Source organism: Monodelphis domestica, chromosome 4 (genome assembly GCF_027887165.1).
Source record: "Monodelphis domestica isolate mMonDom1 chromosome 4, mMonDom1.pri, whole genome shotgun sequence".
Classification (NCBI taxonomy): Eukaryota; Metazoa; Chordata; class Mammalia; order Didelphimorphia; family Didelphidae; genus Monodelphis; species Monodelphis domestica.
In genome coordinates, this window is record NC_077230.1 from 347,113,099 (window position 1) to 347,136,546 (window position 23,448).

The following is a 23,448-nucleotide window of genomic DNA, read 5'->3' on the forward strand; positions in this document are numbered from 1 at the left end:
GTCTGGGGGGAGGAAGGCCAGATAATTATCATCTCTGCCCTCACCCCTCTTTTCTGCTACCTTCTAGGATTCTTCCTTTTTCCTCATTGCATTTTCATGGATTCTATTTGTTTTTTGCACTACAGGTAACATCCGGATATCCTCCCTTTTCTTTTTCCACCATTCTATTGAAACTTTCCCCATAGAAAGGAAAGTGGTTTAAGGAAAACTAAAGGGGGGAAAAACCAATAAGAGCTATCCCAAATATAAATAGGATGGGAGGTCCTGGTTTCCTATTCTCTGGAGGTCTTCTGACCAAGGCTGAATGACTTCCAAGTATTTTGCAGAGATCTTTTGTTTGGTTATGAAGTAGCTTCCATCTGAGGTCCTTTCCAGCTCCGAGAATCTGTGGTTTTGTGCCCAACCGTTGGAGGCTGACAAGGTATAGACACTATTCCACACCCTGACCCCAATCTCCCACTTATTGTCAAAACCCATTCATTTTTTTTAAACCCTTACCTTCCATCTTAGAATCAATACCAGGTATTGGTTCCAAGGCACAATAGTGGTATTGGACTAGGCAGTGGGGGTTAAGTGACTTGCCCAGGGTCACACTGCCAGGAAGTGTGTGAGGCTTTGAACCTGACTCTCAATCCACTGAGCCACCCAGTTGCCCCATAACACATTCTTTACAGATGAGGAAATTGAGGCTCCAAGAACTTAATTGAGCTGCTGGAAGTCCCATAGTTAGTAGCTAGCTGGGACTGAAACAGAGATCCTGGGACTCCAAATGCAGCGATCTTTGCATTTCACCCCACTTTTTACTGCCTCATGGGGAGGGGAGGTGACCTTTCACAATGATCAGGAACAGCCTGTTGTCTTCCCCCTTGATATGAATCCCCTCTGTGCTATCCCTGACAGCTGGGCAGCCAGCCTTTATTGGAAGCCCGCTAGCAAAGGGGAACTCAACACCAAGGCAGCCCATTTCACTCAAGTAGATCTACTAGGAAGTTTTCCATTAAGTTTTCCCTAAGTCTGCTTCTCTTAGGCTTCCAATCAATCAGCCAGTCAATCCACAAACTGTTATTAAACATTTCCTCTGTGCCAGCCATTGGGACCAGTTTCCAAGCTTTCCTTTCTTCTAGTCTCCAGCTCTTCAAAGCCTTGAGCTAAAGGGATCAATCACAGGTTATTAGGAATTCAGAGTTGGGAGGGACCTTAGAGATCATTTAACCAGGCCCCTCATTTTACAGAAATGGGAAGAGAGACTCTAAGAGGTCTAGACGAAGGCCTCTTTGTGGAATTCTAGGATAAGCTCCGTCAGAGCACTGGGGATATTTTTGAGTGGAGAGGCCTCAGAAAGAGAAGATGCTCGGCTGAAGAGCCTGAAGATGCCAGCATCCTTCCTGGGACACCAGCCTAGTGACCTGTGGGGTCCCCTGCTAGCCTTCTGGAGTCCTTAATCTTCTTCTGAACTCTGCACCTGACATAGCTTTCTCCAGAAAGCGATTGCCATTCCACTCATTGCATCCCCCATTTCCACGCCCTTCCCAGGGTGCTCATTTGGGCCAGTGAATCCTGTTTGGTCTTTGCCCTTTGTGAATACTATTTCATGAAGTCTCAGCACAGGTAAACAGCCGTTTCCATTGCCTCTTATTCCTTGTCTCTCCTGATCTTCAAAGTTCTGTGCCATCCCATGGAGCACATCATTTCTCCTGGGCTTATGGAACCTCAGCTGTGTTATCCATCAGCCCAAGTAGGATATGCTTGTAAAGTCAAGGCTTAGCCAGGGAATTGGGTTGAATGAGTCCAATTACAGGCAGATAGTGGCTCAATGGATAGAGCACTGGAGTCAGGAAGGCTTGAGTGCAAATCTGGCCTCAGATAGTAATTGTATAACTCTAGGCAAGTCACGTTGTCCCAAGTGAGTGCAAACCTAGTTGTGTGACCCTGGGAAAGTCACTTAACCCTGTTGACCTCAGTTTACTCATCTGTAAAATTAGTTAAAGAGGGAAATGGCAAACCACTTCAGTGTCTTTGCCAAGAAAACCCTAAATGGGATAAGGAAAAATAACAATTCTAGTTGTTAGGAACCATCCTTTAACTTAATTGTGTTTTCTATTCATCCTTCTGTGTTGAGAGAGTGTCATAGGGTTGTTAAAGCGTGAAGGGATCTTAGACTCCAGAACATCATAATTGGAAGGGGCATTAGAACACAGAATGTCACAGATGAGAAGGAACCTTAGAACACAGAATGGCAGGAGAAATCACCTCATCCAGGAGTTCTTACTCTTTTGTGTGTCATAGACCCCCACGAGAGTCAGTCTTAGTGAAACCTGTGAACCTCCTTCTCAGAATTTAGGTTTTTAAATAATTGAAGGAAATACCAAATTTTAGTGAGAGGTGAGTGAAAATAAGTTGTGATTTGTTTCCCAATCCAAGTTCATGGAACCTCTCTGACATCTACTCACAGGCTTTACTCTTTATAGCCAATCTTCAAAGTCCCATCAAGTCTACCTTTGCAACATCTCCTGTATAGACCCCTTCTCTGTTTGGACACTGCCACTCTCCTGGTGCAGGATCTCATCACCTCCAGATTACTGCAATCTGATTGGTCTCTGTGTCTCAATTCTCTCTCCATTCCAGTCTATCTTGCACTCTGCTGTCAAATTGCCCCTTCTGAAGTGTGCCTCTGACCATATCATTCCTCTATTCAATAAACTCCAGTGGCTTCCTCTCACTGCCATGATCAAATATAAATTGTTTGACTTTTGATCAAATATAAATTGTTTGACTTTTAAATCCCTTCATAACTTGATCCCCTCCTACCTTTTCATGCTTCTTTTCCTCACTCTCCACCCCACATACGCTCTGATTCAGCTTTTGCTAACTGTAATTATTTAGTAATCTAATTCTTCTTTTAAAAATGAATTTGCATATCAAATGCCCTGTTTGCTTCTGCTTTATCTTGAAATTTTATTTGAAAAAAAATTCCATCTTTTTTTCTCCTGGTATTTAAGCTCAGCTTTGTAGGATGTAGTATTTCAGCGTTCTTTTCAGAATTTTATATTTTAATATTTCCTTTAGTTTCTCATAATCGGGGACTAGCCTTGAATAATTTGGACTTTCTCATATTATATGATTGATGCTCTTTCTGTTGGTCATCTACAAAAATTTTTACTTAAAATAAGAGTTTATTGGTTTGATCATGATGTTTCTTAGTGAGTTAAATCTGAAGTTTTTCCTCATTAGTAGTCTATAGATGCTATTCATCTCTACTTTGCTTTTTTATTTCCAATGTATCTAGGAAGTTTTCCTGAATGATTTTTTGAATTATAGCTTTCAAGATGTTTGTTTCATTGTATATTTCTGGGAGGCCTGTTCATCCCTTGACTGTCTGTCTCTTCACGAGGCACTTTGCTAACCTTGCATTCCTTGCCTTATATATATATATATATATGTATATATATATATATATATATTATATATATAATGTAGTTATCAGTTACTCAAAAACCTGGTACCTAGGTGGGTCTCACAATGGTTCAATATAGAGTCACTTTTGCCAGATAGGGTCTAACAATAGGCCAGTCCTCATGATATCCTACTTTCAAGTGCAGTTCCTTGACTTGTGGAGATCATATGTGTTTTTTTTTTTTTGTCATTTTGATGAGTTTTCTTCTAACTACATTTGTGTTCTAGAAATGTGTTTTTAAATGTTTTCTTTTTTCAGGAAATCAATGATTTTGGAGTTTTTCCATTGGTTGTTCTAAGTTCTCTACTCTCTTTAATGTCATATTGATTTCATACCGACCGTAAGAATTAGCCATTTGATCCACACCGTACTGGATTAAGAACCCACTCTATAGCCTTTGCCTATAAAATACTAGTGAGGGGGAATCAGCTACCTCTGAAGACAAACCGTTTTATTTCTGTTGGGTTCCAATTGTGAGAAAGTTCTTTCAAGACTAAATCGCCTCTCTGTTACTGCCACCCATTGTTTTTAGCTCTTTTCTTGGATACCAAGCAGAACAAGTCCAACCTTTCTTCTCTATGACATTGCTACCAAATATTACCATTTTCCCTTTACTTTTTCCTCTTGCGTAGGCTAAATATCTCCATTTCATTTCATAGGACACCATAAAATGTCATCTCCAATCCATTGCCTCGTCATCCTGCTCCCTGTCTTTTAGATTTCTTCTAGCTCCCCAGTGACACTCCCCCCAAGTGATGCCCAGCATTCATGTGTGTCCTGACCAGGTAAATGTAGCAGAATTTAGTATGGACGTAATGTATTCTAATTCACTGGAGAAAGAGTGTTTCATTTTTTTTATCTGCCTCATAATACTGTTGAGCTTGAAGTCCCTTACCCCCTCACAGGCATGTTTTACACTACAGTGTGTCCAAGACTCATTACCCTCATTCTTCTTTGAGAGCTCTAACTTCTATTCTAACTCATTTACTTTAAAAATTAACTTATTGATCTTTTAAATCATTCTGAAGGCTTTTGCAGTTGCTCGTTTCCACTTTTGGCACATAGTAGATACTTCATAAATGCTTGTTAATTGACTGATTGTTTTCTAGGACATGCTTTCTTTTTCTTTAGGAATTTTCAAGTTAATTTCCTTTTCTTCATAGTAATTATTCATTCCCAATTTACACACTCCCTGACCTCTTTTCTCAACTGTTCACTCCTTTCTCCTTTCTCAGGCTTTCTAGTTTTTTTCTGTGATGCTCTACTTATACACAATTGGCCTTTCCACTGGGGTGGTCAGGGAGGAGTAGCATCTCTGGTGTGAGGGCTTGCTGGGCCTTTTCAAGGTTGCTTTGGTGTCCACCTTTCCCCCAACTCTCTAAGAAGCTGTAGCATATTCAGTGGCCACAAGTTGGTAAAATTAAGCCAATAAAATGGTAACCGACAGGCCTCGGACCCTTTGGTGAATTAGGGAGATGTCTACCCCAAGTATGTGAAGACTTTCCCTGGTGGAATGGGCAGATGAGAACAATTTTCTCTAATGACTGTGAATTTGGCTGAAGTGTAGTCAGTCCACTGCATCCTGGGCCATCACCAGTCATCTGGACTTTTGTCTTGCCACTGGATTTTGAGATTTTGGAAGAAAGAGTAAGGCTGACAACTTTATGCCATTCTGCCTCACTTAAATTCAATTTATTCACAAGTCAAGCTATCATCTGTGATGTCATTGGTCCTCTTCAAAAATGAAGGATGAACAACTCTGTTTTGACGCAGACCAGCCCCAATGGACCTCACTCCCATACATGACCCTTCACTTTCCCTCACCCAGACCTCTAGGTTTGACTGTAATGGAGGACTGGCTACTAAGCCCAGGCATTTATGAGCCTGCACAGCATGTACTAATGCGCTTGGATGATACAATCCCTCATGTGAGAGAGGATGAGAAACCCATCTCCAAGAGAGTTGGGATGATGGGATAATGGAAGTTCCTTGGAGAAACTTGCTAACCAGCTAGTAAATGGAAGCCCCTTTAACTGGCTGCTGGGGAATCTTTCAGAGAGCCTTTGTTCTCCTTTACCCTTGCCTCTTGGATGGACCTCTGCTCTTGGTTTGACCCCTGTCCCCGTGGTGACCTGTGAGAAACGATGCTCTGGGTGAAAAGGCCTTGCTCCTCTCTCTCCAAGGCCAACACGGGGTCTTTTGAACAGTCTTGATTCTTTGTCAGCCTCAGTATTCTTTTTGGAGAAGTTGGAGACTATAGCCTTGTGCATTTTGAAAGGTCCAAAGGAGGAGCCATTGGACGTTCTCAAGTTGCTATGCTAGTTTTCACAGCAAGCCTAGCAATAGTTCCTTGAGGATACCAGCAACAGTGCCCCTTTAGAACCTAGCCCAGTGGTGGTGAAGACAAGGACTTATCTAGTGGCACTGGGTCTGAATTTGGTGGGACTGGTGCTATGTAGGACCTATGTAAATTCTGATCCCACTCTCCCCAGAGACCAAAGGGGCATAGGGGAAAGTGTGCCTACTGGTATATTGAGGGGAAATACTTGTTCTTCCATTCTAGGTATATCTTTGAAGTAATCATCCCTTTGTAAAACTGGCCAAATGGTGGGCAACAGTAGAGGGAACTCACCTGGAATGGAGGCCCAGATGGTGGTATTAAAGAAGAGACATCCCAACCCAAGAAACCCGAGTGGGAATGTAGTAACTTGATTCTAGAATAGTGGGACAAGAGACATTCTCAAGACAACTCCAAAAGGTATCTACAATTGGATTTGTACCGTACCTTTCAATGGACACTTCTGATGGAAGTCCCTTCTGTTTTTGTTTTTTTAAATCCTTACCTTCTGTCTTAGAATCAACACTAAGTATCAGCTCCAAGGCAAAAGAGGGCAAGGCAATTAGGATTAAGTGACTTGCCCAGGGTCACACAGCTAGGAAGTGTTTGTAGCTCTATTTGAATCCAGGTCTTTCCAACATGAGACCTGGAGCTCTAGCCACTGCATTGCCTAGCTGTTTCATCCTTTCCCTATGAGGTGACATAATGCATGGAACACTTGTCTCCAAGATTAGACCCTGCTTACTAGCTAATGGAATCCTGAGTAAGTCATAACTTCTCTTGTCCTCAATTTCTAAAGCTGTAAAATGGGGATAAAAACAACAGCTAGCTACCTCATAGGTTTTTTTGTGAATATTAAATACCTTAAACAGTCCCTTACAAATCTTAAAGCACTATATAAAATTAGCTTTTATTGTTGTTGTTGTTCTTGCTGTACTTAATAGGGTTTTATTGGGTCCTTCTCCAGGCCATGGTCACCTTTTTCCTCTGGTCCAGGGAAGCTAGTTGAGATCACGGATTTCTATCTGTTAAGAGTTTTGGAGGTGGGGCAAAGAGGGAAGGAAACTTCTTTAGAGGTGATTCCAAGAGCTAATTTAAAATGGCATCCCAGTGGCGAGAGGTACAAAGGTCATTCTCGACATAGCAGGTGATGTGAACTGGTAATGCAACACTGGCTTTTTTCTTTAGAATTTACTCTCTGGCAACATTTTCTTTCTTCTTAATCTTGTTTTGATTAGTTTATCATGTGACTATCTAGTTATATAGCATTTTATGTAGCTCTCCTGGTTGTGTTGTGGTGGGGAGTAGAAACTGGGTTTAGGCACAACTTTCCACTCTACTTCAATCATACGATTTCAAATTGGAGGGGATTTGAGAGTTAATTTGGCCCAATCCATTTTCCTCATTTTTACAGTTGAGGAAAATGAGGCCCAGAGAAGTTTAGTGAATTGTTTGAGGTCCCAGAGAATTTGAAATGAATGTAGGGATCAGGAGGCCAATTTTGGAATCAGCCACAGAAAAATGTTGGGGAGAGATTAGGAAAGGAAGTTAACTGGACTGATACCAGGAGTCAAACATGCTCAGGAGCTAGGAAGATTCTGGTGAGTTGAGGTTGGAGACAAAAAAAGGTCAGAAAGTAGGGAAAAGTGAAAACTCTAATCTAAAGGCAAAGGTCACTAGGCTGTGTGTGGCCCTTTCTGTTCCAAACAGATTGGATCAATAGTGGGTCCTATTAGTTCTCCTTTCTCCTGCTTCATGTATTTATGCAGGCTCTCCCCCATGCTTGGAATATACCCTTTCCATATCTCTGCCTACTGAAGTTTCCTCTTCCTTCCAGCTCTCCACCTCTTCCAGGAAGCTCTCCTTGAGCATCTCCCTTCTTTCTAGCCCCATAAGAACATTGAGAATTTGTAGACAATCTTGCACAATCTCTACTACCCAAGCAAGTTTTCTCTATAGCACCACTCCAAAAGGGTTCCTATAACTTCCATTTGAAAATCTCCAGAGATAAATAGATCATGACCTCACAGTAGCCTATTTTATTTTGGGGGCAGCTCTAATGGTGGGGAAGTATTTTCCTTAAGTTGACCTGGAATCTCCCTTTCCAAAACTTCTCCCATTTGCTCCTAGTTTTATTCCCTAGGATCAATATCTGGAACCTCTCCCACCTGTGGATTTTTTCAACTCTCTGGGTTTTAATTGATGACTTCTTTAAAAATTAGTTATCCATGGGGGCAGCTGGGTGGCTCAGTGGATTGAGAGCCAGGCCTAGAGACTGGAGGTCCTGGGTTCAAATTTGGCCTCAGACACTTCCCAGCTGTGTGACCCTGGGCAAGTCACTTAACTCCCATTGTCTAACCCTTACTACTCTTCTGCCTTGGAACCAATACACTGTATTGACTCCAAGACGGAAGGTAAGGGTTTAAAAAAAAAGTTATCCATGAAGTTAATACACAGTCATTTGACTGTATGTAAAATAGAATCTGACAACCTTTCATCTCCATCCCTTTGGCTCCCACCTCTAAGTTTGGAGAAGTGTTGTAAGTGAGGAGTCTGGGGATGGGGAAGGTTGGCAGTAGATGGGGAGGACTGACCCCATCAAACTCCCTTTCAGATAGCAGCATGATATTATGGATAAACTACTGAATTTGTAGGCAGGAAGACTCAAGTTCATATATTGCCTTAGATGCTTACCAGTTCTGTGACCCTGGATAAATCACTTAATATCCTCATGGCTCTATTTCTTCATTTGTAAAATGATGAGGTTGGACTTGAGGAACAGTAAAGGTTCCTCCAAATTTAAATCTATGACCCTATGATTTCCTCACTTCCATAGGGATGTTCAAATTTGGCTGAGGAAACTGAATTATTCCTTAAGAGATATCTCTAAAATATCAAGCTGGTTTGGGATTGATTGTTCCAGATGAACCCTTGTGAAGGGGATAGGGATGGGAAGCAGGAAGGAAATGAGGCATGAGCCTTCCCATCTTCCTGTTACTATCCTAGCAGTGTTTCTGGATCGGGTGATATCAGTATCTGTATTAGGATCCAAGGACAGCCTGGAAGATTTGAGGCTCTGCAAAGAGCCTAGAAGAAAAAAACTATATGAGACCTAAAGAGAACATATGAAAGGACTCTCAGAAATAAAGTTACCTTTTCACCTCATGTGCTTTTAAAGTTAGAGCTCATATTCCCTTGGACTCTGCATGGACTTATGGGAGAATACGTCACAAGCTTTGGGGGGTTTGTTTTGTAGCAATTCTTTTTACTCTACTATTTTTCTAACTTTCTAATTGAGTCTGGCTGACTAAATTATATGAACTAGTAATCACGAAGGGTAGTACACTAGTGGGGGCTCAAGAGCTGTGCGGCATTAGAAAGACCCACCACTTGGTCAACCCTAGAGGCCTGAGGGAATGTAAATAAATAGCCATACTCTAGGGAACCAACTAGTTAGTGAGAATGGGAGTGGGGAAAATAGCTCTACAGTATGAACAACATTCTTTTTAAACTTTTGATGACTACAGTGTATTCCCAAGTTGTCTCTTCTTTAGGCTTAACATCTCTAGTTCTTCCTCCTTTTGTGACCTTGGCTGTCACATCAATCCTCCAGGCCTGTTTCCTCACACATAAGAAGAGAATTGGCCTAGACAATCTCCATCCCTGCAAACTCTGACTCTTGTTTCCATCCATTCTCTCCTATTTTGGTCATTATCCTCTTGGGGACATTCAGCCCTCCGAAAACTTGCAGACAGCCTTAAGGGTAATTTGCATTCCTCAGGCAGTGTTCCTTCTGTGGGACAATTTGACAATTTAACCTTGCATGCCATTGTCTCTTTGGGAAAATGTGCTCTATGCTCTAGGCCACCAAATTAGCAAACATTTGGCATCTTTCCTGTCCCAGAAGAAAGCTGGGGCAATTATCTCATAGGATTTATAAATGGAGGGACCCTGGGTCATCCAGTCCAGTGGTTCTTAATATCTTTTTCTGGTCATGAACCCCTCTGATGAAAACTTTGGACTCTTTTTCAGGAGAACTTTTTGAAAAAAATTCATAATAGAAGAAAATGCTAAATTTTAGTTAAAAAGTTAACAAAAATAGATATATAATCCCTCCTCCCTCCCCCATATAACTTAATGATTTCCCTAACCTATCCAGAGTCCAGTTGAAGAATCTTGATTTAGTCCAAACTGTTCATTTTACAGATGGAAAAACTGAGACTCACAGAGGAGAAAGGTCACATAGGTAGTAAGTGACAAAACTAGAATTCTTAGATTCCTTTGCTCCATCCCCCAAAGGGAAAGCACCCAAAGAGGAGGGGAGAATAGGTCCTCTCACTTCTGCAATGCCTGCTGTGGTGATGCCTGTTGGCCCTGTGCCCACCCCAGGATATCAGTGAATTCTGGGGTAGCCCGCCCCCCTCAACTTCTTTGTTTTTTTTCACTGTGTTTCTGTTTATTGACTTGTTTGAAACTTCATCATCCATGGAATTAATACATGGTCATTTGGTAGTGAGAAAAACAGGACCGCAAACCCGTGTCCCCAGCCTTTGCCCTCCTGAAACTTGGACGTGACAAGCCAGAGTCCCCAGTGAGGCTAAACCTTTGGAGTTATAGCTTGGAGAATGCAGGCAGTAGGGAAGTCAGGATCCATCTGGGAAGGTGAGTTGGGGGGAGAGTTGGGTCCAGACAAGGGATATTTTTGGGTCTCCTAAACCACTCTCTCCCCTGTCCCTTCAAGAAGCCCCATAAGATTCACTCTGCTTTGCGGGGTGAAAGTAGAAAGGACTAGGAGGTTATCTTCCTGGAAGGGCTCAGTCTGTGAGGATGGAGAGAACTCAAGAGGGAAGGATGTTCAGTGGTTAGAGTCTGGGGTGGGAGAGAGGGAGCTTGGGACTTTCAGATTTGGTTCTTGACTCCATTAATCCCTCTCCCCTGTCCCCTAGTCATCATAAATGCCAGTGTACCAGATGCTACAGTGTGCAAGCATGATGGGAATTGTGGCTTAGGGCTCAGATGGGCCTGGAAGAGAAAGGCACCAGAAGGTTCCCAGGCCCTTACTGCCTATCTTGGCCAATGATCAATTAGCCCAGGGCTGGGAAACCCAGAGATAACCTCTGTGGATCTAGCTGTGTGACCTGGATAAGTCCTGGCTAGCCCAGAGTTTTCTTCCTCCTCCTCATCGTCATTAGCTGCCTCCCTGATCCATCCAGGGCTCTCAAACGTCTTCCTTATTCAAAAACAACATATGTGAAATAATAAAGAGCTGCCAGTGAGCAGGAAAATGGCTCAGGGTGGAGGAAAGAACCTGGATAACTGATACCCGGAACCCTTGGATGATTGACACTCCAGAATCGAATTGATTCTTCCTCATCCATCCCATCCCTCAGTGATGGGACAAGGGGTTTAAAGAACTGAGCATGGAGCTCTCTTGAATTCAGTACAACAAATGGAGAACAGTGCTGTTTCCCAGCCTTGGATGAACCAGTTTCTAGCCCTGACTTAAGGGAGTGTGGAATCATTGGAGCACAGGCTCCTCAGGCAGAAGAAACCTTAGAGAGCTATCATCTAGTCCAACCCCCTCAGTTTATGGATGAGGAGACTAGAGATAGGAAGGTGACTAGCTCAAGGTCACACAGCTACTAAACTGCAGGGACAGAATTCAAATCTGGGTTTTCTGGCTCTGGTTCTAGAGCTATTTTCAATTCCAGCAGGGAATGATGACAAGGGGAATTCATTATCCAGCCCTGAATTGCCATGAGGGTCATGGATGTGGCATGGTGGGCTGCATGTGCTGGGGCGGGGGGGGGGGGGTCTGTGAAGCTGTGCCTTGCAGGGATGGGGGAGGAAGTAAGTGGCTTTGGAGGGTCCAGGAGGGAAGGAAGGTGCTATGAATGTGCAAACTATTCTCTGGGGACAGAGGAGGGGTTGGGGACCAGAGAGGGGACAAGGATAGTCTGCTCTCTTTAGGAAGGTTGTTTTCAGGCATGAACTCAACACCCCTCTAGGGGAAGGCATGATTCTTTGTGTTTCTTGCCCCCAGATCTTGCCTTCCTTGCCTCCGTCACTTCCTCCTTTGCTTGCTAGGTTGGACTGGGGCATAAATAAGTGCTCTGGGGGGTACCACGAGCATCTAAAAATATACATAAATACTGTACACATCGAGGAGGTGCCCTCCACATCCCCTGTGGCCTGGCTTCCTCCCCTTCTGATCCCCAGCCTCTGGCTTGGGCTCTACTCATCCTTTTACCCCTATTGTGTGCCCTGTGGGGGGCTCCCTCTCTAACTCTGCCCACAGCCTCCGGGAAGCACTTGCAATATTGCACATGGCCCTCTGGCCCGGGGCTGCCTTGGGATGAGCGCCTTCCTCTTGCCCCAAGGGAGTGTGATGGGGCCTAGGTTACCTGGACAAGGAGGGAATCGGGGCAACCTTGGGGACACAGAGAGAGAGCAAGGTGAGGAGGCTGGGGCTGGCAGCGGCTGGCATCCTGCTGGCTCATGGGCTGAGCCTCCCTGTTTGTGATCCGTTCTCATGCACGTGTGTGGTCCCCAGATGCACATGGAGCAGGGGATGGGGGATGCCATGAGGGGAGACGTTGGGTGCCACCCGGCCAGGTGTGTTTCAGACACGAGTCCTTTATGGGGCCACATGCCTGTGCCCAGGACGCCCACACACCAGTCAGCCCAAGGCCCACAGGGGCACACATGGGTGCAGAGTGGGGGGTGGCAGCAGGGGTACGTGACTGGGTCCGGGTCACACTCTCCACAGGAGGAGGTGGTTCGTACTATCATCCCTCCCCACCGTCTCACTGCTGCTGCTGCTCAGCCTGAAGTCCTCATAGCCGTCACCCCCGCTGATCACCAGCATCTTGGGCTTGACCAGGGCTGGGGCTGAGCCTCGGTGTCGGGAAGAGTCCCTTCGTTCCAGCAGGGCAGACTTCTCGGGACCTGGCAGAGGGGACAGTGGAGAGGTCTGGTCAGCGTCAGAGGTGGTCCAGCCCAGGGACCACTTTGGTACTTTCTGTCTCAAACCATCACTTCCTGTCTTCCCCGGGGACTTTCCATTTTAGGCACCGTTTCCTGCTGTCTGCATAATTTTCTGTTTAATAGAATCATTTCCTGCCTCTCCCAAGATACAGCTTATAGAGAGGCACTTCCTGCCTCCTATGGCATCTCCCATTTGACATATTACTTCCCATTCTTTACATTACTTCCAGTCATTCTATAACTCCATCCTGCCTCCCCTAAGCCGTTTCTAATATTTAACACTTCCTGTTTCCAATATCACATTTCTTGTCACATTATATGACTTCCTGCCTACCACAATCAACTTTCTGACATATCTACATGTCTCCCCAGGGCATCTTCTGTTATGTAGAACTATTTCCTCTCTATTATAAGGAACTTTTTGGCATGTATAGACCTTGGTAATAATAATAACTATTTATATAGTTCTTGAAGGCTTACAAAGCACTTTATAAATATTATCTAAAATGATTCTCAGAACAACCCTGGAATATGGGTGCTTTTATTATCTCAATTTTACAGATGAGGACACTGAGGCAAATAGAAGTTAAGTGACTCACCTAGAGTCACACAATTACTGAGGTTGTATTTGGACCCAGGTCCTGATTCCACTGCTCTGTGCATGATGGCGCCACCTACCAGTCACTTCCTATCTATCAGAAACTACTTCCATCTCTACCAGCCATTTTTGTCCATTTTAGTACCTTCATTGCCCTTTCAGTTCTGTTCCTAACTTTCTCTTGACTCTGTTCTTTCTCCCCCCCACTCTCCTTCCTTTTCTTCTTTCCTTCCCTCCCTTCCTCTTTCCTTCCTTTTTTCCTTCTCTCCATTCTTCTTTTTTCCTTCTTCTTCTACCCTTCCCTTCCTTTTCTTCCTTTCCCTTCTCTCCTTTTTTCCCTTTCCTTTCTTCCTTCTTCTCCTCCCTCCTTCTCTCTATCCTTCTTTTCTTTATTCCTTTCTCCTCTTTTCTTCCTTCCTTTCCTTCATCCTTCCTTCCCTCTTTTTCCTTCTTTTTTCCTTCCTTCCCTTCTTTCCAGCCTTCCTTTTTTCTTCCCTTTCTTCTCTCCCTCTTTCTTCTTTCTTTCCTTCTTCCCTACTTTCTTCCCTTCTCTCCATCCTTCCTTCTTTCCTTTCTTCCTTCTCTCCATCCTTCCTTTCTTCATTCTTCTCTCCCTCTCTTATTTCCTTCCTTTTATCTTTCTACCATGAATAACTAATAATTCCAAAGCTATAAGAAACCATGTCCTATCTACTACAGCCCATTTCCAGTTTTGTTGATCTTCTTCCTATCTCCCACAAGGTACTTCCTATGTAGTATAACCATCTCTTGCCCCTCCTCAGTCCATTTCCCATTGAATATGCCAGCAATCATCTGGGGCCAGATGTGATTTCATTCTGGGGTACTCCCAATGAAACAGCCGCCTCTGCCAACATCAGCCATTCCTTTCTCTACGACTTCTAGTTCTAGAGAAGTGCCTTAAGTACTGGGAGGTTAAACAATTGGCCAGTGTATGTCAGAGGTGAGACCTGAACTCAGGTCTTCCTGACCCCAGTATGGCCCTCTATTCACCATGCTAAGCTACTTCTTACAATGGTCATATTTCCGGGGTGGGATGCGAGGGTGGGGGTGGGGGACAAAACAGAAAACAAACAAACACAGAAATGAAAACTAGGCCACAGTTTCCACAGCACTTCCACAAAGCCCTGCTAGAAGTCTCTCTTTTCATGAAAACAAGGACTGCCCTAGAAAGCCTAGGCTGAGCAGTTGCCTCCATCTATAGCTTCAAGCTTCCTGTGACCCACTTTGGCAACATTCCCCTCCCCTCCCCTCCACACTCACTTCTTGTATTTTTGGGGTGTCCTGGGGGCTTCCTGTCCCACCCATGTTCCTTACGGGGAGGAGAAAGTGGCAACTTGGGTTATCGTATCCTCAAAATCTGGCTCACTTACTTGCATCATGGGCTGGTGGGGGGCAGAGGAGGTCAAAGTTGTCTGGGAGCTCAATAGCGGTCAGGAAGCGCACATGACCCGTGTGGCCCTGGACCAGGCCAGCAGGACTCAGCGGGGCTCGAGGGGTGCTGACGGTATTGGGAGAGGTGGGCATTGTGAGCACCACCCCGGCACTTGTCCCGATCCACAGCAGGTCCTCGCAGGCCAGAAGGGCTGTGATGCGTAGACAGGCAGCCTTGTGTTGGCGTATGATGGCATCCGAGCCTAGGAAAAATGGGAATGAGTGGGATGCAGGGGGCACAGAGGCCTCCCTATCCTTCTAAATGCCCACAGCTCCAGGCCAGTTTGGCCACCCCAGCAAAATTGCCTTCAATCATCCTCCTTAAGGGGCAGGGGACAACTCTATCAGGGAAATGACAGATGAGGAGGGGTCCTTCAGAACCATTTAATCCAACCCTTGAATCATACAGAAGAAAATCTGGGAGCTACAAGATCACACAGTCCTCATTCCCAAGGACTTCGCTGGTAGAGCTAGGACTCAAGTTCAGGTCTCCTGATGCCCAGCCTTTGCACTTTGATGACCTAACTTAAGGTCCATCACCTGAGTGAACTTCTTGGACTGAGGTTCAAGCCATTTCACAGTCTAGCTCCAATCCACTTATCAACCTTTAAAAAAAATTAAAAAATATAAACCCTTATCTTCCATCTTGGAATCAATATTAAGTATTGGTTTCAAGGTAGAAGAGTGGTAAGGGCTAGGCAATGGGGGTAAAGTGACTTGGCCAAGGTCACACAGCTAGGATTTGAATCCAGGACCTCTCATCTCCAGACCTGGCTTCTTATCCACTGAGCCACCTACCTGTCCCAATTACCTATCAACCTTAATTCACTCTATTTCCTTTTACCCATGTTAAGTTCCAGCCAAGAGGGTTACTTGTGGTTTTCTGGTTTCATCCTTTCCCTTGTTTCTCCCATATCTGATCTGCACTTCTTTCCTCATCTCCACTGACTGAAACCCTCCCTTTCCTTCAGGGCTCAGCTTAGAAGCCACCCTCTCCCTGAAGCTTTCCTTGATTTCTCATCCCTCCTAGTTTGCAGCATTTCTTGACCACCCTGTCTTAGATGCCATGCCCCACACTCTTTTCATCCTTGGCGTTGCCATCTCTTACCCTCTAAGTCATTCTGAAATTCAGGGATTTCAGTCCCCCCTGACTCCCCACTCTTCATCATCCTCAGGATACCAATTACCAGGGATGTATGAGGGATACACCTTTACATTTCGCCTACATTATTACCATTTTCTCCATCACTTTCGCGAGTCTCCACAACATACCAAATGCTAAGTCAGGTCCTGATTTCTGAGAGGTAAAGGCTCCCACCAGGAATTTAAGGTAGGCTCGGGTGTGAGCTGGCTGCAGCATAGCCCTGAGATGAGCCCTCTGACAACCTGACTACAGCCTTCCACACCATCAGGTCTCAGGACGTCCTCCTCCACCTGGTTCTACCACATACTATGACAGCCCATTCCTCAGACCTCCCGCCTCCGAGACTTGGACATTTGCAATGAGGGTCTCTGACCGCAACCTCTCTTCTGCTTCTGTCTACGGCTCTTTCTCCCCAAGTAAGTGTAGTCTTCACCTTGTCAAGAACTTCAGTCCCTTGAACCAGCCTCTTCTCCCACGCCATCTCCCCCATGTCCACTTCTGCCCTTGTTGCTTCCATGCCCAGCCTTGACCTCGTGCTTTCGGTAACTCTGACCCTCAGATCCCTTCCCACCCCGACCTCTGGCTCTGAGGGCAGGGGAGTCACTCCTATTATCGGACTGCGATTCACACTCAGTGCACCGGGGATCACAGGAGAAAAGTTGAAAAACACTAGCCAGCCGTTGGAGAGTCCTTGAAGGTCTTCAACGTGCCTTTGATGGGGGCGGACAGCGGGCAGTGAGGGGCAGTAACAGGGACCCTCATACTCTGAAATCCTGTCGTTCTCACCGGGAGCACTAGTTAAACATCAACTGAAACTGTACTTTCAGCACTAGTCAGGCGTGAGTTACACATCTGTAGCGTTGCTCAGTTCATCAATCACCTGTACTGGATCTGCCACGTTCTAGACTTTGTGCCTCATCTGTTTTACCGATGGCTCATATTGTTCGATATTTACTTTAGTTCTGAATGCTAGACAGAATTAATTACCTACAGTGGACCCCGACTGGGCTGCCTCCGCCCCCGCCATGTTTACATTCCAGAAGGGCAGCGAGATCTCCCCCCCATTGACAAATGATGACAAGGTGGACAATGGGGGAACACCGGACATGAGCACCGAGGACTCTGGCATTCCAGAAGGACCCCCGCCCCCGCGCAGGCTCCTTGTTCCCTAAGCCACACTTTTATCCGAAGTGGACCATGCCCATTTTCCAGGGCTTTGGGAAAGGCGAGGAATGGGAGATGACTAGCCCCCAGACCCTAATCCACAGCGGGCAGAAGCTGCTCCTCTACAGCTAGAGCTGCCACTCCACACATGGCGATGCTACTCTACAGCGGAGTGCATCTCCAGAGAAGCCGCTCTACTCGTCCTTGGGCTTCTCCGTCGGCTCCTCTTAGGCTACCTGATTATCCCCTAGACTATTCCAGCAGCCATAAACCTCTTCTTCTTCAAAATAATCCTTTTCTTACTTCTGGATTGAAGGGAGTTTGAGCCTCCCCTTCATGGGGCAAGACCCTGCTACAAACTTGGGTGTGCTTCTCCCACAACACTTTACTAACATTATCTCAGTTTATCTTCACAACCACCCTGCGAGGTAGGTGGTCGTGTTATGTATAGGAGTATATGAGGAAATTGAGGCAGAGGGTAAGTGACTTGTCCAGGATCACATAGCTAGTAAGTGTCTAAGGTCAAATTTGAATTTTTTGGGGACGGGTTATTTAAAAACCCTCACCTTCTGTCTTAGAATCAACATTAGATATTGGTTTCAAGGCAGAAGAGCAGTAAGGGCTAGGCCATGGAGGTTAAGTGACTTGCCCAGGGTCACCCATCTGGGTCTTTTTGGATCTGAAATCATATTTCATCTGCAACCAATTCACTGAGAGGCTTGAACGCACCTTGAGAACGCTACAGATCTCACAAGATCTCAGAGTTAAAAGCAAGCTGATCGATCATCTAGACCCAACTCTTCCTTTTACAGCTGGGGAAACTAAAGCTTGGAGAGACTGGTTACAAGACTTGTCCAAGGTCACATTGCTAGTAAACAGCAATGTGAGCCCCATTCTACGGACCCTCCGTCCTGTGCCCTTTGTATGAAATCGTCTTTTCTCCCCAGCCTCCATCTTTTTCTCACTGTCCTCAGAGGCTCCCATGGAGCCTGGGCCTCCCCTCCCTCCAAGCCTCTGGCCCGCCTCACCAGCAAGCATCTTGTGCACCGGGGGCGTGATGTCCACCTCAGCCAGCTGCTCGAAGGTGCCCGAGTGGTACAGTCGCACTTGGGCCGTGCTCTGCAGGGCAATCCAGACGCCCAGGCTGGAGTTCACCATGCAGGCCACGCTGCGGTTGGGATCCAGGCCGACCTGGAACGCATGCTGGGGTGGCGAGGGGTGGGATGGGGAAGAGGGGTGACATTCACTTTTCTGGGCGCATCTGACATAACGACCTCCTCTTCACATATTCCACATTCTATACTGTAGCCAAACTAGCCTACTAGCTGTTCTCTGGGTAGAACATTCCATTTCCCACCTACAGGCCTTTGCACTGGCTTGTATCCTATGCCTGGACGCTTTCCTTCTTGACCTTCTGAGAATCCCCAGCTGTCTTCAAGGCTCAGCTCATGGGCGGGCCACCTTCTACGCGAGGTCTCTCCAGATCTCTTCGGTTCCTGACCCCCCCGCCCCGCAAATGAGTCTGCATTTTATATTTATTTATGGGAGTACGTGTTCCTTCTTCCCCGTAGAATGGGAGCTCCTTAAGGGCAGTGAGTTTTAGGGGTATGCCCAGGGGCCGGCAAAGTGCTTGGCACGTAGTGAGTATTCAGTTGAATGAATGAATGAACTCAAACGCCTTCAGCTCTGGTGTCTCATTTGATTTTCCCAATCAAAGCTTAGGAACGTTAGAGCAAAGCGCTCTGAAACCTGAGCAAGGCGGGTTTAAGGGAAAAAAACTTAGGAGCTGATCAGCTGATGGGGGGGGGGTGCCGTCCCTAATTCATGCATGGGAAAACTGAGGTCCAGTGAGGGGAATGACCATTTCCACTTTTAGAGCAATTTAAAGTTTTCTGAAGTATTTTCTTTACAGCAATATTGTAGGATAGGGAGGATGGTTAGCCCCATTTTACAGATGAGGAAACTGAGGCTCAGAGAAGGGAAGTGACTTGCCTCAGCTCACACCACATGGCAGTGGCAGGCCTCCTGATTCAGTTCGGGGCTTTGGCCTCTCCTAGAGCAACCCCTGCCAAGATGGCAAGACTGAGTGCTTAGTGTCTATGGTTCCCAAATGGCCCTCGGTTGAGTCCCCAATCTCATCTAACATGGTACCTCTCCCTGCTTTGAGGCCCTCTTCCTCCCTTGGCCCCATGTACCTCCTGCTGCAGGCTGCCCGTGTTGAGGACAAAGATTCGGTTTTGGCATCCACACCATAGCTTTCCCGACACGGACACCATCTTGGTAACGGGGCTCCCAGGGCTTCCTAGGACTAGTGATTTGGAGTTCTGGGGGTCCCAGAAATGGCCTGCCCAGGGAGAGAGGAGAAGAAGAAGAGAGGGCTTGGATGGCCTCCCGTCAGAGTGCTCCCTAGACCCCTCCTCTCCTTCCCCTCTCCCAGGTGCCCTCTGCTTAGGGATAGCATAGGATGGAAAGAACGGACTAGTCCCAAATCACACAACCACAGCTGGAGTCTGGGTCTCTTTTCTAGGTCGCAGGTGTCCACTTACTTGCCTTGAACCTAGAAACATCCCGGTCCCCAAGATCCTTACCTGCCTCCCGGTTATAGACCACGAGTTCTCCATTTGCCAGAGACACGAACACCTGGTTATCCAAGTACCTAAGCGGGGGGATTGGGGGACAGGAAAGGAAGAGTCAGCTTTTCCATGTGGCTGGCACAGGTCCCTGAAAGGAGCTTGAGTTCTTTTGGGGCTCACCCATGGCCTCCCCCAAAGAGGACCTCAGGGACGCCCATTAGAATGTGAGAGTGGCGGAGGTGGGCTAAGAGGAGGGCAATGATTGGTTTTCCAGGTACCTCTGGGCAATTTTACTACTGTAGAATTTAGAATCTCAGAGCTAGGAGCAACCTTAGACATCATCTAAGCCAAACTCTGTTTTACAAATGAAGAAACTCAAGGCAAGAGAGGAGCGGGGATTTGGTCACAGCTCCGCTTTGTCCCCTAGACCTGGTTTCTCTGCTTCGCCTCCCCCACCCCAGTGCTCCCAATGGGTGCGTGGGCTTGAGGAGACAGCATTGGGGGTCAGTGGTAGAGTAGTGGGGTAGACAGAATCAGGTGGGAGAAGCCAATGGAAAGTTGGGTCAGGGGATTCAGTGCCAGCTGCTATTTATAGAGTGTTTTAAGGTTTGCAAAATACTTTACATGTATTAACCTATTGGCAAGTGCTTCTGGTATTATCATCCCTATTTTATAGATGAGAAAAATGAGGCTCAGAGAAATGAGGTGATTTTCCCAGAGTCGCACAGCTAGTAGTGTCACGAGGCTGGATTCAAGCGGTCCAGCTTCTCTCCGCTCCAAGCATTAGCCCTCCTCTGTCTCTCACCACCAGGCAGGGCTGCTGGAGTCAGGGGGTTAGTGTCCAGGGGGGCCAGAGGGCTTGGGGGTTCAGGGTCCATGGCGGGGGGCTTACATGATGGCTGTGACGGCAGCTGCGTGCTGAAGTTTCATGCTGTTCTTGCGGTTGCGGATGCTGTCCGAGGACTGGTAGACATGGATGCTGCAGGGACCACAGCCAGGAGACAGATGCCGGTTTCTCCCCTGCCCTTCCCCTTGCCCCTATCCCCGCCTGCGTAACCCAGCCCAAGGCAAACCCAGCCTTCCTCTGCTGGCTGGTTCTTCCTTTGCTCTGACTCCAGGCCTTCATGCTGAGGCTTAAGACCCCTTAGAGAAGTCAGTCTTTCTGGATGCTGGAAAGTGCCTTGAGCTCCCACCCTCACACTGTCACCAACCTGCGTCCCTCTGCCATTAACATTCTGGTACCGACTGTCATGTGCTTGGACTACCACAATACCTTTTGGAGTTTTGTTTTTTCCATTTAAAAAATGGAAGTGATGCTTTTTGGGGAGGCAAATCTGTCAGCCCCTGCTAACAGCCTGCCACCCTTTCCCTCGTCTCTTACTGTCACAACCATGGGTGTTTCCAGCAAAACAAAAAACACACTGGCCTAAGAATTACCATCAAATTCAGCATCTTTATTTTTTTTAAACCCTTACCTTCCATCTTGGAGTCCATGCTGTGTATTGGCTCCAAGGCAGAAGAGTGGTCAGGGCTAGGCCATGGGGGTCAAGTGACTTGCCCAGGGTCACACAGCTGGGAAGTGTCTGAGGCCAGATTTGAACCCAGGACCTCCCATCTCTAGGCCTGGCTCTCCATTCACTGAGCTACCCAGCTGCCCCCTCATTCAGCATCTTTAGTCCACTAGTCCTTTGCCAAAGGTGGGAGGTCTGCCATTCAATTCTCCTCTTCATCCACTTCAGCTGTTACATGCTTCCAGAACCATCTGTCTTTACTTTGGTTGTATTATCTGTTGCTACCCTCCTTTTTCAGCCTCATCTTATATTACTACCTTTCATATACTTCAAATTCCAGCCAAATGGGCCTGCCCTCTGTGCAGGATGTCCTGCAGCTTTGAGGGTTTGCTGCGATGTTTTCTCTGCTCATCCTCGCCTAGACGCTTCCCTGTCCTGGACCTCACAAGGCTCTTTGTCGGAAAGCGCTCATTTGATCTTGTGTACTTTAGTTATCTGCATAGTCTTCTCCCTCTGCTAGGCTTGGAGCATCTTGAGGGCAGGCATTGTGAGAGTGGAGCACGTGGGAAGTCCACCTGGCCCAGCTCTGTTGGTGGCACTGTTGGCCTAGGATGCTGAGGTCCTATTGTTGCCTGCTCTGCCTTCCCCCACCCCCAGGCCCTCCCAATCCACCCCCTGGGGCCATCTGCTTGTGCTTACCAGCCGTCTTCAGTGCCCAGCCACATGGAGCTTTGGTAGGCCTCAGGGTCCATGCTTAGCAGGTCTTCCAGGCTGCCCCGGGTAAAGGATCCACGGCTAGAACGGCGAAGGGCTCGTCCATCCACAGGGCTACCACCGTGGGGCCCGCTGGGGCCAAAGGAGCCAGACAGGGGTAGAAAGCCAGGTTCTGGCTCCTCCTCAGAGCTGGTTGTCTCTGCTGTAGCCTCCTTGGAGCTGGGCATCTCCTCATCTGGAGAGAGGGAAAAGGAATGTGGACTCCCAGGTCCCTAGATCCCTTGTCCATTTCTCTTTCTTCCTCTTTCCCTTGCATCCTTCCCTTATCCATCCTGTAGATTTGTTTCCATTGTAGCAGACTTTTTAAAAGAATCTTCTGTTCTTACCTTCTGTCCTAGAATCAATACTGTGTATCTGCTCCAAGGTAGAAGAGTGGTAAGGGCTAGGCAACGGGGATTAAGTGACTCGCCCAGGATCACACAGCTAGGAAGTGTCTGAAGTCAAATTTGAACCCAGGACCTCCCGGCTCTCAATTCTAGCTGCCCCCTGTAGCCGCTTTTTTTCCTGACTCTTTCCACCCTCTACCTTCTTGCTTCCCTGCGCATGAGGATGGGACCACCTTCCAAAGGGAGTGCAAGAGAGAAAGCCTTGGGCACTGTGTAACTTCAGGAAAATCCCTTCCTCTCTCTCTCGGCTTCTGTTTCCTTCTTTATTATATAAGGAGGTTGGTTCTCTCAGGGCTCTTCCATCTCCATGTTCCTTCCCTGGCTCAAGAAGCTGTCCTGACTCCCCTCAGCCTAGGCATGGAGCAGACGTCATGGAAGTGTGGCCTCTTCAGCCTGGAACATTGAAGGTCTCTAACCTGGCTGTGCCCTCTTTCTCTCTCCTCATCAGGACCTACTTCTTAGGGTTGGTGGGATGTCAAGGCTGGAAGGGACCTCAGTAGTCATCCAGTCTAACCTAAATATACCTTAAAAAGGATCACCTCTACAGCATACCTGCCAAGGGGCCATCCAGCCTCTGCTGGAAGATCTCTGGTGATGGAGAACTCACTACCCTCTGAGGTCAAACAGAATAAGTCTAATCCCTCCTTTAGATGCCAGGCCTTCAAATAGTATCATCATCATTTCCTCCTAGCTCTTGCCCCTGCCTGGTCCAGGCTAAACATGCCCAATTCTCTTGGCCAATCCTAGGCCATCCTCCATGCTAGTTACCCTCCTCTGGATGCACTGTGCTTTGTCAATGTCCCTTCTACAACATGGCACCTGGAAGGGATCCCAGGTGTGATCTGACCAGGGTGGATAACCTCCTTATTCTCCCTCTTCAAAGCTAGACCAGGTCAACCAGCCACTTTCCCTTCAGGAGCCAGATTCCTTCCAATGAACAAAGGTATAGACCTTGAACTGTTTTCTCCTGTAGGTCTGTTCAAATCTTCCTTGTTCTTCAAACCCTGGCAAAGGCCCTGCCTCTTCCAGGAAGCCCTCAACAACTCATAAACTGCAGGGAATTCTTA

The 23,448-nt window shown here is 46.7% G+C and overlaps 1 protein-coding gene and 1 long non-coding RNA gene across 5 annotated transcripts in view; one reads left to right on the forward strand and one right to left on the reverse strand.

Annotated features, from left to right (window-relative positions):
* The window catches only part of LOC130453841 (uncharacterized), a 44,527-nt gene that overhangs the window by 6,122 nt on the left and 14,957 nt on the right, over positions 1 to 23,448 (forward strand). Inside the window, exon 2 of one of the 2 annotated variants that reach the window (XR_008911441.1) lies at positions 6,018 to 6,212. This is a non-coding gene — a long non-coding RNA (uncharacterized LOC130453841). Of the gene's footprint in view, positions 1 to 5,361; positions 6,213 to 23,448 lie in introns of those variants that run through there. The other variant, XR_008911442.1, reaches the window with a different exon arrangement.
* Positions 10,223 to 23,448, reverse strand: part of ARHGEF17 (Rho guanine nucleotide exchange factor 17) — a 154,990-nt gene continuing 141,764 nt past the window's right edge. For 2 of the 3 annotated variants that reach the window (XM_016422014.2, XM_007491015.2), the window contains exons 15-21: positions 21,921 to 22,170; positions 20,603 to 20,689; positions 19,726 to 19,793; positions 19,333 to 19,481; positions 18,166 to 18,340; positions 14,769 to 15,032; positions 10,223 to 12,740 (exon numbers count right to left, since the gene is read on the reverse strand). In XM_016422014.2, the coding sequence (XP_016277500.2) occupies positions 12,547 to 12,740; positions 14,769 to 15,032; positions 18,166 to 18,340; positions 19,333 to 19,481; positions 19,726 to 19,793; positions 20,603 to 20,689; positions 21,921 to 22,170 (1,187 nt within the window). In that variant the 3' untranslated portion in view covers positions 10,223 to 12,546. The remainder of the gene's footprint in view (positions 12,741 to 14,768; positions 15,033 to 18,165; positions 18,341 to 19,332; positions 19,482 to 19,725; positions 19,794 to 20,602; positions 20,690 to 21,920; positions 22,171 to 23,448) is intronic. The other variant, XR_008911440.1, reaches the window with a different exon arrangement.